This window comes from Megascapheus bottae, chromosome 12 (genome assembly GCF_031878675.1).
Source record: "Megascapheus bottae isolate mThoBot1 chromosome 12, mThoBot2.hap1, whole genome shotgun sequence".
NCBI lineage: Eukaryota > Metazoa > Chordata > Mammalia > Rodentia > Geomyidae > Megascapheus > Megascapheus bottae.
In genome coordinates this window covers 29995026-30009964 of record NC_143520.1, presented here as the reverse complement: position 1 = coordinate 30009964, position 14939 = coordinate 29995026, and the positions used below count along the sequence as shown (strand labels likewise).

The following is a 14939-nucleotide window of genomic DNA, read 5'->3' as shown; positions in this document are numbered from 1 at the left end:
TAGAATCGTTCACCAACACATAACCCTGAATCATAGTACTGAAGATTGCAATCCTAGTCATGTTTGAAAGCCTATTTTCTAAACAAAGTTAGTAAAGTTATTTAAATGTAGATTTGAGAGCTGCTATGGCTAAATAAAGTTGGAAAATTAGAATGCATTCCAGTTCTCTTATCTTCAAACACCACAAGGTTCCCGCAAGTCTCAAATTAGTTTGTACCACCAAAGAATACTATAAATTTAAGTAAAATTTTAAAGGGCAAAAAAATCAGAAAAAAAGTGAAAATATGAATACTATATCTTTTCAAGGGTTTAGTGAAAAAATCTGTATCACATTACATTTGGCTGCTAACTTGCACTGTACATAAAATATTTCTGGATACAAAGTGTAAATGAAATTTAAAGGACTAAAGGTGCTCCAAATTTTAGGTGGAGGTTCCATTAAAACATTATTTGTTATGAATTTTTATCTTATTAAGAAATTTTAAAGAAAAAGTTAACTTGTTTGTCCCTCAGCTGAAAAATCTGACATTAAAAGTGTCATTGTTTTAAAAAGAATTTCTACACAAGTGTAGATGACAAGTTCATACATCAATTCCAAGGAAGAACAGGAGATAGAATTTGCTATAATATAACAAAGTCTCAAAAAGATAATCCACTAGAAAACCAGTGTTTCAAGTTATTTAGGTCTTCTGGCTTATTTAAAAGACTATTGTATCTGATGTTAAATGAATTTGTAAACTTATGTAAGATATAGTTAATGCAATTAAATATGTTTATAGGAAGTATATGAAACAGAAAAGTTCTAAGCTCTAAGTCACTTAAGTGACTTCAGATTTTAATAACCAGTCTTTGCTATACCATGTGCATATAATCCTTTGTTCTTTTTTTGGTGCTAGTCCTGGGGATTGAACTCTAGGACTCGGATATGTCCTTAAACTCCTCTATGCTCAAGGCCAGTGTTCAACCACTGAAGCCAGGCTCCACTTTCACCTTTTTGTAGGTTGTTTACTAAGTAAATCCAGCCTCATGGACTTTACTTCATGGGCTGGTGTCAAAGTTCTCAGATCTCAGACTCATAAGTAACTAGGATTAAATGCATGAGCCACTGGCATCCGGTGGGCACTATAGTCTTAAAGCAAACTATATTCTGTTAAGCCAACAACTTCTAATCAGTCATACTCTTGGAGGACTGAGACTTGAATTTACCAGACACAAAAACATCTATGTGATCAAGTCTCCTACATAAAATGGTACAATATAAACTACACAATTCTATAAACTATACTTTAAACCATCTCTAGATTGTTGATAATATCTAATATAATTTGTTGTTCTACATTTTTTGACAGAATAATAAAAACAATTGCATTGAATCTTAGAAAATACTTAATTGCATAGCACGCTCTATGAAATCATGAGGCCCTAGGTACAAAGGAAAAACAAAGTTAGGTCAGTAGTACATGATTACAATTACTTTTTCATTATCAGCTTTGAAAAAAAATTCTTACTTCTAAATATTAAAAACCCCTGGCATTTTATTCTATAACCTAATTTCTGCCTGGTCGCATGTCTGAACTGAATTTTTTTTTGGTTTATTACTTCTCACTATAGCTGGGATGACACATTCAGCTTCTTCGGTTGAGATGGAGTATGGCAAACTTTTCTGCTCTAATGGCCTAGAATTGCAATCCATTTTAACTCGCCTTCCCATGTCTTACTGCAGGCAGCTACTGGCTGAGGATTTTTTTTGCACAAGTTAACTTCTAAACATGATCTCCTTAAAGTTATCCTTTAAATCTTAGCCTCCCAAATAGCCAAGATTATAGGCAATAGGTATTTGTGGCTTACACTGAATATTTTTATGACAGAAAGTAGAATCTGAGTCTCTCTTTTAACCTACCAAGAACATTAAAGTATATATACTATATGGGGACTAATGGAAGATTATTTAATAAAGTACCTGGAATGATACTTACAAAAACTTTATCTCCAACTACATTTTCCAGATTTAACTGCCTTGTGATTTCCTTCAGTGCAATTTTATCATTGACCTGCAGCAGTCCTGAAATGTAGTCCATTTAAGTATGTAATTAACATAAAATATTTGACAGAACTGACTGTTTTCCAGTAAACATGTATTTCCCAATGGTTTGAAATTAAAAAAAAATAAGACTGTTCACATTATTTTCTTTCAAAAAACACGACAAATAAAGGTACCTGATAGACTCAAAAACTCTATTTCTTGGGGAATGTCATTATTAAAAACAACAAAAAAGTTAAAAATGTTAGAGGCACTTGTTTACCTCCTTTATTTCTTTTTTGATTTCTAAACTACTATGTACAGTATGATACAGTATAAGTTACTGAACATGGATCTAGTTGAAGAAACATAAGCAGACAGCTTTAAAGCATACAAGTAAATTTCACAACAGGAAAACCCTATGCAATTCTGTATCAGTTCCACTGGGAAAATCATGTGCTTACCATTCAGATGAACTTGTAATACATTTTCACTCACTTCTATTTCCATAAGTTCTTTCAAAGCATGATTTACGAGCTAAAATGAACCAGAAGTGAAATATTGAAGAATATGGAAAGACTTAAAAAAGCTCATGTTCTTTTTTTAAACAATGGGTTATAGAACCAGATTGTTCTTTGTAAGTAAAAACTTCACAGTTTAAAGTATAACTACAACATAATACATCTGAGTCTTAATGTTCCAAGACTTTAACTGATCCTCTCTCAAAAATCTACCTAAAGGTCTCATGAGAGTTTAGTAACAATTCTGAACTTTCGCCCCGCACTAAACTATTGTCCATTACAAATTCAATATATTAGTACATTTTATGAACCACTAAGCTGGGTCCCTGTGGCTACATTCCCAGCTACTCATGGGATCATGGTTGAAGTCACTCCAAGCAGAAAAGTCCCAGGGACTCTTTATCTCCAATTAACAACCAAATAACTGGAAGTGAGTTTGGAACTCAAAGTGGTAGAGCATTAACCTTGAGCAAAAGAGATCAGGGACAGTGCCTGGGATCAGAGTTCAAACGAACTCCACAACGGACACCAAAACAAAAACAAAAATATTTACTCCACTAAGTATTATACTCTGTGGAAACTATCCCAAAAGAAGTTAGAACAACACTAAATGATTGTATAAATTTTATTACCCTGTATTCTTATAGACTACTGTAAAGCACATTATATGTTACCATGGAATAAAAACAGAAAAAGAGCAGGGCACTAGTGAGTCATGGCTGTAATCCCGCTACTTATGTGACCACGAACTGAGGATCAAAGTTCAAAGTTGGCTCAAGCAGAAAAGTCCTTGAGACTCTATCTCTAATTAAGAAGTGGAGTTATGGCTCAAACAATACAAGCCCTAAGTTAAAGCCCAAAGACCAGCCCCCAAATGCATACACATCTACATATAGATAAAGATATACATATGTAGTTATGCATCTACTTATATACATACAAAATACAATAAATTATAACATTTACATACTAATATGATCTATAATATAAATAATGTACAGGTAATATTATATTAAACACATGTAATAACAATTATGTAATAAGAAAAAGTTCAGAATTGTTACTAAACTATCATTGAAATTTTTGGTACTTTTGAGAAAGTATCAGTTATGGGTTTGGAAGCTTAAGATTCAGATGTATTATGTTCTAGTTAAACTTTAAACTGTAAAGTTTTTCAAAGTTTTAATAACAACAATATAATTAAAATAAAAATAATGATTGCATATATTACATATAATATAAAAGACAAAATTAAATTGAAAAGGAAACATTTTCTATTTGTGGCTGAGTTCAAAGACAAAATCCTCATTAAAGAAAAAGCCAGGCTCAATTAAAATTTATTATCTTAACATCATAAGGCTTTTGTCTTTATGATTTAAGAGGAAAAAAAGTAAAATGATAGAAAATAATGAAATGAATATTTTCAGTATTACTTATATGAGAACTCCCATGTAGAAACCAAAGGAACACTAAGATATAAAGGCTTTTACCAGAGTCTTTCCCGATCCTCGGGGTCCAATAACGAGTACAGAGTTACTTTCTCCATAGACCGCAGTTCTTTTAAGTAGTTCAATTAAGTGTCTAAAATGATAGAAAAATGCCAAATAATAAACTATAACATAGAAATAATGTGCAAAATCAAACTTTTTAAAGCTAAATTTGAATGTTCACAAAAGTTCCTTTCTTGCTGAGTGCTGGTTCATTCCTGTAATCCTAAGCTCCTCGGGATCCTATCTCAAAGCTAGTCCAGGCAAGAAAGTCCATGAAACCCTTTTCTCCAATTAACCACCAAAAATCCAGAAGTGAAATTGTGGCTCAAGTGGCACAGAACAGAAAAACTCAGGAACTACATGTAGGTCCTGAGTTCAAGCCTCAGTACTGGCACTAAAACCACCTCCCATAAAACAAGTTCCTCTCCTCTTTGCCCAATTCAAACTCTAAGTAATCCTACACAGAACAGAGAAAAAAAGATAGTAGAGAAACTGTTCTAAGTGCAGTATACATTGGATAAACTGAGTTTTATGATGAGTGTAAACAAAGGACAACAGGGACAGTTCTTAGAACCTTCAGGTTTAAACATCCCTTTTTCTAATACTCAATATGGTCTTGAACTCCAGAGCTGGCTGCCTGATATTAAAAGTAAAAAAAAAAAAAAAAAATCAGAATTTTCTCCACGATACCGTAATAGGAAAAAAACAGACGATTGTTAAAGGGATTGTCATTATAGAAATATTTGTAGCAGCTTATGTTCCATGATACCTGTTGGTACTAAATACAAGACAAATATTTTTTTTTAGGGCTAATATATTTTTATTGTGTAGCACTTATTTATTACATAAGACTTAAAGGATTCAACATATGTAATTATTGCCACAATCCTACTTTTACAATGTCAAGTAAAGTTTATTTTGAAATCATCAAGGCAAGACAAATATTTTTACATCTAGGACATGGTTCAAGTTAGAATGCTTGCCTTTAGTAAATGGAAGTCTGAATTCAAAGTGCAATATTACTACTAACAACAACAACCAGAAAAGTTTATTTTAACCTACTTAAGATCAAATTTGTGTATAATTAAATTTTATAAAAGCCATAAGGCATCTATAAATATTTTTTTATAAGGGCAGAACTATACTTACTTGTATTGTATTTCGACTCCAAATAAATTATTATGTGGACTCTGATGACAAAATCTTTCACGTAATATTCTTTGAACCTGATAAAAATAAAACAAATATAAATACAAAAGTGTAAAGAAGGAATAATCGTAACCATCAGAAATACAACTCTAATACTTGCCCTTCAAGTATTCTAACTTGTTATAACTTCCATTTTCATGAGGTATAAAATTAATGACTTTTTACCTATCTAGTCAAAGAAATAATAATTTAGTTGTGAAAAGTTTCAACAAGGCAGAGATATAAGATACAATATTAACAAACGGGCTGCTTTAAAGTATGTTAATGAGGCACTATATCAGACAGGGAACAAATATAGGAAGAAATCTCAATTTAAGTTAATATAATAATGGTCATGTACCACATACCAACTGCTAAAAACAAACATATCTAAACTCAATTACTATAATCACTATCAATCTGTATGTATCATAATAGGGAAGATTTTGTGGAAAACATAGAAGCTTAAGTTTGTGAAGTTATGAGGACCTATTAAATTCAGATCATAGGAATAAATAAAAAAAGAGACGCGAACCATGCCCAGAAAGACACATTAGATGGATTGGAAAGAAATGATCAAACAAGACACTATAAAAAAAATCAAACCAACAAACAACAGTTCAAAATATAAAGGGTTGTTCGAATATACGAGAGATTTATCTAGGCTATAAAAACACATTCATGAATGAAGGTAAAACTCAGCAACAGATCTCTTGTCCAGCAAACAAACAGACAAAAAACAATCTCAAAAAGAATCACTGAAATGAGTTAAGAAAAATACCCCCACCCCCGTATTCCCAGCTATATTCTGAATGTGTCTTAGAATTAAGAGCCTTAGACTGGGTTATGTGAGATAATCAACTATAGTCTTAAAAATGGTCAAAAGTCATTTCTTTTCTGGATTTGTTGCTAATAGATAAATTCTTTATATTTATTTTTTGCCAGTTATAGGACTTGAACTCTGGGCCTGGTCATTGTCCTGAACTCTTGAGCTCAAGGCTACTGCCCTACCCCTTGAGACACAGTGCTACTTCTGGTTTTCTAGTGATTAAATGGAGATAAGTCTCACAGACTTTTTAGTGCCTGTGCTGGCTTTGAACCGGAGATCTCAGCCTCCTAAGTAGCAGGATTACAGGCATGAGCCACTGCGCCCAGCTGGAAGTTCTTAAGGGACAAAAACCTTACTAGGTAGGGTAGTTATCTCAGATTTGGTCATGGGCTGAAAAAAAGAAGCCTTCAGTTATTTGCATTTCTCAGACTGATAGCACAGGACTTACTTAGTCTTCATGTACCAAAGAGTGAAACTTGAGTTCTCTTTAGAAGTACTACAATCTAAGCCAAGAAAATTATTCACTAGGGATAAGAATGCGTAATTAACATTTTAAATGAAGCAGACATAAAAATAAGATTGGTACAAAAAAGCCAATAATATGAACTTATAAAAAGCCAACTTTCCTAAATCTTTAATTGTTTTATCTATAAGTGTAGGGAGTTATAGAAATAGTAGTTACTGGCTGGGAATGTGGTTTAGTAGTAGAGTGCCTAAAGCCCCTAGGTATGATTCTTCAATGCCACATAAACAGAAAAAGCCAGAAGTGGTGCTGTGGCTCAAGTGGTAAAGTGCTAGTCTTAAGTAAAAAAAGCTTAGGGACAGTGTTCAGATTTGACTTCAAGACCCAGGACTGGCCAAGAAAAGAGAAGAAAAGAAATAATAGCTGCTATTTGTAAAACATTTAAATCAGCGTAACGTAAAAAACCAAACAAAAAAAACCCATCTCAAATAAGAGATAGAAAAACTCAGATTCAATAAATCTATTTCTCTAGAAAGATATGATCATTAGAAATCACAAGACAAACTTCAGCCCTTTCCTGAAAAACAAAAAAAAAAATCCTCACTGAAATCTTCTAGGGAGCTAGGAAGCGGAAATCAATCTGGGTTCAGAAGGTTGAAAAATCCTAGTCATGTAATGTGTAAAAAATTGGCACACAGAAATTAATCTGAAAATGCAAAAACTATAATTTTACATAGAAATCCATGTATATTATACCTGATTAAGAAATGTTTTTTATTTGGAGGCAGTACTGGGATTTCAATTTGTAGGACATTCTTGATTAAGGAAGCATACTATTCAGGCTCTCTTGGCTTTAGTTGTTTTTCATATAGGGTCTACCTCATGACTTGGCCTCACTCAGACCTTGAACTTCCTTCTGCTTTTCAAGTAGCTTGGACTATAGGTGATAACCCTCATGATTAATATGGCTTTTAGCACAGGATACTATTTTTGGCCTCATATAGTCTGGAAACACAATGTTCCTATCTCTTAACTCCCTAATACTTTGTTTTTTTGAGACAAGTTGTTGATATGTAGTGTAGCCCTGTCTAGCTTGGAACCATCATCTTCCTGTCTCAGCTTTGCAAGCACAGAGATTTACAGGTATGTACCACAAAGCCTGGTACTCAGTAAAAATGGTTTTTGAAACATTTTTCCTAGGTAATAAAGTGAGGTTTTATCAAAGGGATATTAACAACTTTAGCTTTGATTTGAAAATTAAATGTTGAGGTCAAGTCAGAAAAATGGAAATGCTCAGGTAGAAATATGCCCTTTTCCTACTAAAATACAATTTCTCAAGAAATCAATATACTTACACATTTAGTATTTGCAATAAAGTCTGCACTTAAGAAAATACAAACATTTAACATAAAAGTAGTGCTTGCCTATCATGCACAAAGCCCTGGGTTTGATTCCTTGGTACCATAATACACAGTAAAAGCCAGAAGTGATGCTGTGCCTCAAGTGGTCTAAGAACGCTAGCCTTGAGAAAGCTCAAGAAGAGTACCCAGGCCTTGACTATAAGCCCCAGGACTGGTAAAACTTAAAAAATATATATAATTAAAAATTTTTAAAAACCTAGTTATATGAGGAAAGCTATTAAAAAAAAAACCCAAACCTAAAGGTTAATACTCATATGGTGAATGTTTTCTCCTTGAGATAAGAATGTCCATTCTCACACTCCTATTCTAACATTTTATTGATGGTTTACCAGAACTTCTATGAGAAACAAATAAAAATTATGGAAATTGGAAAGGAAGAAGTAAAACCTCTACTTGCAAATGAAATGATGTGGTAGGTAGGACATTTAAAGAATAAAAAAATACTAAAATGAGTTCAGCAAGGTTGTAACATAAAGTATCAATTTATAAAAATCAGTTGTGCTGCTGTAAACTAGGAATTAAAGTAAAATTAAGAAAGTAATTTCACATACAATGTACTAAAAGGAATAATTCAGCAATAACTTTAACAAAAATGTACTAAAGTCAGAGTCTAAGGTTAGTATTTAAATAAATTAGAATTATGTTTAGAAATTCTTAAGTAAAAAATCAGGATATAAGTATCCAAAGACAAAAAGTTGAAATTAGTAACATCACACATTTTTTTTTTTTTTTTTTTTTGCCAGTCCTGGGCTTGAGCTCAGGGCTTGAGCACTGTCCTTGGACTTTCTAAAGGCTAGAGCTCTACCACTTGAGCCTCTGCATCACTTCCGGCTTTTTTCTATGTATGTGGTACCAAGGAATTGAACCCGGGTCTTTGTGCATGCTAGGCAAGCACTTTAACCACTAGGCCAAACTCCCGGCCCACATCACACATTTATATGAAACAATTTCAACAACAGCGGACAGAAAAAAGTCTGAGAACACCATAAAAATAACAGCATTTCCCATTGCAAATTTAATTCAGATAGTCTAAAAAGCTTTGCTTCCATCTGACTGTTCTTATGATCTTGTTCTTTTCCTCAAAGGGAAGGAGTTAGTCCTACAATGACTTTTTAAGAAAGTCTAGCTCAAAAGATAACTACTTCTACACTTTTGCAAGGTAAGGCTTTGAGATTAATGAAAAAATATACTAACCTGTGAAAGGCACTCAGCGTGTATTAAGTTGCTATTCTTTGATTTACGACTGTTCATTTCAACAAATCCAAATCCTTAAAAAATTAAGATAAATAATATAAACATTACTAGCTTTTAAAAGATTGAGATTTCTAGGTTCAAAAATGGATAAAAGTTTTGGAATGTGCAAAATTTTTAAAATGTAAAAGAAATACCCAATGGGTTCCCTCTTCCTAAATAGAGGCTTACTAGACACCTCAACACATTTTATACTGTACTTACAACTACTTCTCTCCTTCCCTTAAGTCTACTATTCTACGATTCCTTATTTTTAAACATATACTTTTCCCTCCCCATCCATTCAATAGATAAGACTAAATAATCATCCCTTAAGGAAAATGTTACACATGTTGCTTCTCTACACAACAACACATAATCTACTGACTAGGTAGACATTCAGTTCTCTTCATTCAGAGGAGAGAAAGAACAGGGGAAAGAGGAGGGAGAAAAATGGAAGAGAGGGAGAAGGACAGAGGGGGACGAAGGGGAGAGAGAGAACAAGAAAAAGGGAGTGCCTTTGGCTAAAATGTTATTTTTGCTAGCAATATCCATAGCTTTTTTTACTCCAGGCTTTTTTTTTTTTTTTTTTTTTAACTAGTGTGGAGCTGCACATCTGACATTTTGGCAGTTAATTAGATAAAAGTCTCAAGGACTTTTCTGCCCATCCTGGCTTCAAACTATGATCCTCAGATCTTATCCTCTTAAGAGGTTGGGGCTTCTACGTGCAAGAAACTGGAACCCTGTTTCCTATAGGATATCTTTAGAAGTCCAGTAATCATAATAGCTTACATAATACTTATTTATGTTCATGATTTGGGAAATTAATATTGAGAACTCCATCATTAATATTAGCTGTTTAACTGAACTATTATCAAATTACCAATGATTATTATGATGTGGCAGTACGGACAGCAAGAATCTGAAAAGGCAGCTATATCTAGACATGTTTCCCAACATAAAAATAGTTTCACAGCTATTCAATGGACAAAATCACTTTGGTGAGTTTTAGATTCTAGTTTGAAATTTTTGAAACTAAAGAAAAGAAAAAATTATCAAAATTCAAAATATTCCGTATTGATGTAGTATACCTCTTTAAAATTAAGACCATAAACCTATACTCAATATCATGATGAAAGAAAGGCAAAAGGTAAGATTTTGCTCTAAAGCCAAGAATAAGAAAAGGATGCTCACACACTATTTCTATTGAAGTAGTTATAGCCATTGTACCATTTGTCAAGAAATGGAAAGACTTGGGGAAAAAAAAATTAAGTAATGTAAGTCAGGCCCAGAAAAACAGAGGATCCATGTTTTCCCTAATGTATAGAAGCTAGAATAAGCTTAAAAACTTATAAGTGAATACACTGGGTGGTATCCAAATATATAAAAATGCAGTAACTGAAATATGGTAGATTCAAGGGAGAATTCAAATAGTATAATTCCTTAGAAAGGCAAAGTCAAAATTCAGCAAAATAAAAACAAGTGGGTACTGGGAAAAATTGTGGTAGGGTTAAGGGGAAAAGGGCAGAAAGGGGAAATGCAGACAAGATCAATGCATGTCCTACAAAATTAAGAGAGGGAAAGGGTGGGTAGAGGAGAGACAGGTAAGATACACAGTGTTTATTAATTGCTTTGTTAAATGGCAATAAATTTGTATAACTACTTTAAAGATATAAAAAAAACAAATATTAATTTAAAAAACTGCCTGCAGTCATTTACCAAAAAGATAAAAGATAACTAATGTTCACTGAAGGTAGAGACAACAGAAGTCCTGACATTGCTAATGGAATGTAAATCAGTATAGCTAATACGGATTAACAGAAGAAAATTACTTATCAAGAAAAATAAAAGCACCCCAGCCAGGACTTTGGCCTAGTTGTAGAGTGCTTACCTAACGTGAATTAAGACCCAGGTTAGATTCTTTGGTATCAGATACACAGAAAAAGCCAGAAATGGTGCTGTGGAAGTAATAGAGTGCGAGCCTTGAGAAAGCCCAAGGATAATGGTCAGATCCTGAGTTCAGGCCGCAGGACTGGCAAAAAAATAAATAAATAAAAGCACCATATGATCCAGTAACGTTCACCAGAACTATGATGTATGAAGAAAGTGTCTCTGTCCATCAATGAATGAATGGATAGAAAAAGCAGCATATACACACAATGGAGCAACATTCACCTAAGAAAAAAAAAAACCTTGTCATTTAGAAATTATAGATGCATCTGGGATTGTTAAAAGAAATAAATTGGCAAAAAAAACCCAAATACAATGTCATTTAATTTACACATAAATCTAAAAACACCAAGGTCAAAAAAAGTAAACGATCATAACGGTGCATAGTAAAATATAATAGCTCAGGATAGGCTTTAATTCTAAACAATGCCTTTCACCGCACTTCTTCGACATGGCAATCAAGGTCAAGGTCTAGAGGCCTTCAAAGGCAGCGTCAACAAAGGTATCCGGAACTAAAAGGGCAGATTTCTTAATTAGGCATACAGAATTTTCTTTTTAAAGTATTACAGTTTTAAATTGGCAATAAAAAACATTGTCAGGGCCGGGAGTTTGGCCTAGTGGTAGAGTGATTGCCTAGCATGCACGAAGACCCAGGTTTAATTCCTCGGTACCACACTACATACAAGAAAGCCAGAAATGGTGCTGTGGCTCAAGTGGTAGAGCTCTAGTCTTGAGAAAGTCCAAGGACAGTACCGAAGCCCTAACTTCAAGGCCCAGGACTGGGGAAAAAAAAAAAAAAAGAAAAGAAAAAGAAAAAAGAAAAAACACTGTCAGATGGTCCATCAATACAGGTAAGTGGGATCCCCTAAAAGATTGAAGGCCAATAGTGCTAAAAAGCCATTAAAACTTAGAAGTGATTCCCTGCGTCCTACTGTCAGAGTTTCTGATTTAATCAGCCTGGGACAGAACTTAAGAACTTGCGTTTCTAATTAAGCTGCCAGATAATGATCCTGTAGACAGCTCACAGAAACACACTTTATGAGCTACTGAGGAAAAATTACTGTAATTCAATAAAGCTTATAAAACTAAAAATATACAACAGAAGATGAATCCCTGGCCACCAACTTGCACTAAAGGGGTAACAAATATCTAAGAATCACTGGGGTGGGGCTAGTAGAAAGAGCTGAGAATAGGAATCAGGAAAGAGAGGACTTCCATCATGATAAAGAAATCTGAAGCCTTGGCCAGAAAAATAAGTCAGAGGCCACATGCTACTTGGACAGACAAAAAGCCAGAAGGGTTTTATTCTTATTATGGAATTAGGACATTTTATTAAAAACTATCACTTTGTAACACCTACGTTTGTTTTTGCAGTACTGGGGCTTGAACTCAGGACCCTCTGCTAATCATTCAGATATCCTATGACTTCAGTTATATTCTCCTCCCTAGCCCTATTTTTTTTTGCTTATTTTTCTAATAGTTTCATATTTTTGATCAGGGCTGGCTTTGGACTACAATCCTTCTATGACCTGTTTCATAGCTGAGATCAGCATGCTCAGCTTTTTTTTGTTTGTGGTTGTTGGTTGTGAGGCTTAAAATCAGAGTCTGGGAGCTCTTAAGTGTTTTCATCCAAGCCTAGCACTATATCACTTGGGCCACAGTGCACTACTTTGGATATTCTGGTGGTTAACTAGAGATAAGAGTTGAATGGGCTTACCTGTCTTGGATTGCTTCAAACACCATCCTCATAAGCTCAGACTCCTGAGTAGCTAGGATAATAGGTATCAGACCACTGGCTTTTGCATCACACTCAACTTATTAACAGGGATGTGATTTTGCTAACTTTTTGCTCCTGTGGCTTTGAATAACAACCCCTGACTACCCACCACATGAGTAGATAGGATTAAAGGTCTGAGTCATAAGATACTTATTTATAATCTGGATACTTCTGATAAAGTATGCACCAAATATGTGCAGTTTTGGTGAAATGTTTCAAAGATTCTTTCTAGATATTCTTATCAACTTTTTAAACAAAGGAATAAAAATCTAGAAAGATATGGAACCAACCTAGATATCCCTCAGTTGATGAGTGGATCAACAAGATGTGGTATTTGTACACAATGGAATTCTATGCTGCTGTCAGAAAGAATGACATTGCCCCATTTGTTAGGAAATGGAAAGACTTAGAAAAGATCATATTAAGTGAAGTAAGCCAGACTCAAAGGAACTTAGGCTCAATGGTTTCCCTCATTTGTGATAATCAGTAGAAACCTTGGGCTCTCTTAGCAGATATTTGCAATAGAGCAAAACCTTGATACAAAAGGCCATATAGTAGGACGCTAAATGAAAGGATCGCTAGGATATAGAAACACAAGCCATATAATGAATGATTGCTGTTCTTAAGGTACTATGTTATCTCTCATCTCTTTTTCTGTCCCTTGGTTATCTCATATTGTTACAGTATCTCACTTTGTTACCCGATATGTCGGATATATTTGTATTTGGTTATTTGAAATTGGATAGGAATGGGTGAAAACAAGATGAGGGTTGGGGGGAGGGAAATGGGGACCAAGACATGTGAAAGGGTATCAATGTATGGGAATTAATGCACCACCTATCTGGCAAATATCATGTAACCCTTCTATTAATTACAATAAAAAATATATGAAAAAAAATTTAGAAAGCAACAGATTGCTTCAATGTGCATTATTTTACAGAAAAAATGCTTTTATAACATTTTTAACTCAACAATATTTTGGGAGCGAAATTAAAATTCATCTAAAATTAAGTACAAATTAGTACCTAAAGTAGAATATTGAAAACAATCGAATTTTAAATCTAGGACAGGTATCGAGCAACTTAATAGGCTAACATGGACAGAAAAAAAAATTGATTCAATAAATGAGTACATAAAGAAGCTCTGATATAGAAAGCCAAATAATGGAGCCATTTGAAGATTGATGCTTCATAGTCTCAATAAAAAGATAAAAAGAGAAGGGATGTGCCTCAGTAGCAAAGTATTTGCCTAGCAAGTGCAAAGTCCTAGATTCAATCCCCAGTAACAAAAAACAGAAAACAGCAAACAACTACGGCAACAGGAACAAAAACTTAATGCTCTAGAAAAATTAGGCTAGATCAGATACAATGATGCCAAATAGGTGATCACTGACAAAAGGCAAGAAGCCAATATTCAGGAGATCATGACCAATATGATGAATCTGAAGATTTCATCATATTCAATATATGATGATGGTAAGGAATATCAGTGGTAGAGCAACACATCTAACCTCTATCTCTATGACACAATAACTACAATAACTCCCCTTCTTTTTTTCTAATGTCCCATTTATAGCATTATGAGTAATTATTCTGATTTACATTCAGTTAGAAATAGCTTACTCTAATTAGAATTCTAATGTAAATAATTCTACAGCACTAGACGATAGAATTCTTGATCTTAGTATCATTACTTTTATAAATGCTAAACAATTTAAGCTTTCATTTTCCCCAGGTTATCTGGACATTGATGTCAAATTCAATAGATGTCACATGAGACTGCTATAGTTTATGTGACAATAAAATGGAGACCTCACTGCTAAGAAATGTGGTTCTCAGGTGCTTTAAACATTGTGCAGAATGAGATTAACACTGAAAATCCAGGAAGACCAATAAAGAAATTCTTTTTTTCCTTTTTTTTTTTTTTGTTCCGTTGGTAGTGGGGCTTGAATTACGGGCCTAGGCATTGTATCTGAGCTCTGAGATCAAGGCTACCACCCAAACCCTAGAGCCACAGTTTCACTATCTGTTTTCTAGAGGTTAATTGGAGT

General features: G+C 33.8%; 1 protein-coding gene across 4 annotated transcripts in view; it reads right to left on the bottom strand.

Annotated features, from left to right (window-relative positions):
* The window catches only part of Orc4 (origin recognition complex subunit 4), a 42459-nt gene that overhangs the window by 16393 nt on the left and 11127 nt on the right, over positions 1 to 14939 (bottom strand). For 3 of the 4 annotated variants that reach the window (XM_090342859.1, XM_090342860.1, XM_090342861.1), the window contains exons 3-7: positions 9127 to 9200; positions 5181 to 5257; positions 4032 to 4122; positions 2485 to 2557; positions 1977 to 2062 (exon numbers count right to left, since the gene is read on the bottom strand). In XM_090342859.1, coding sequence (XP_090198985.1) covers positions 1977 to 2062; positions 2485 to 2557; positions 4032 to 4122; positions 5181 to 5257; positions 9127 to 9183 — 384 coding nt within the window. In that variant the 5' untranslated portion in view covers positions 9184 to 9200. Of the gene's footprint in view, positions 1 to 1976; positions 2063 to 2484; positions 2558 to 4031; positions 4123 to 5180; positions 5258 to 9126; positions 9201 to 11053; positions 11301 to 14939 lie in introns of those variants that run through there. The other variant, XM_090342862.1, reaches the window with a different exon arrangement.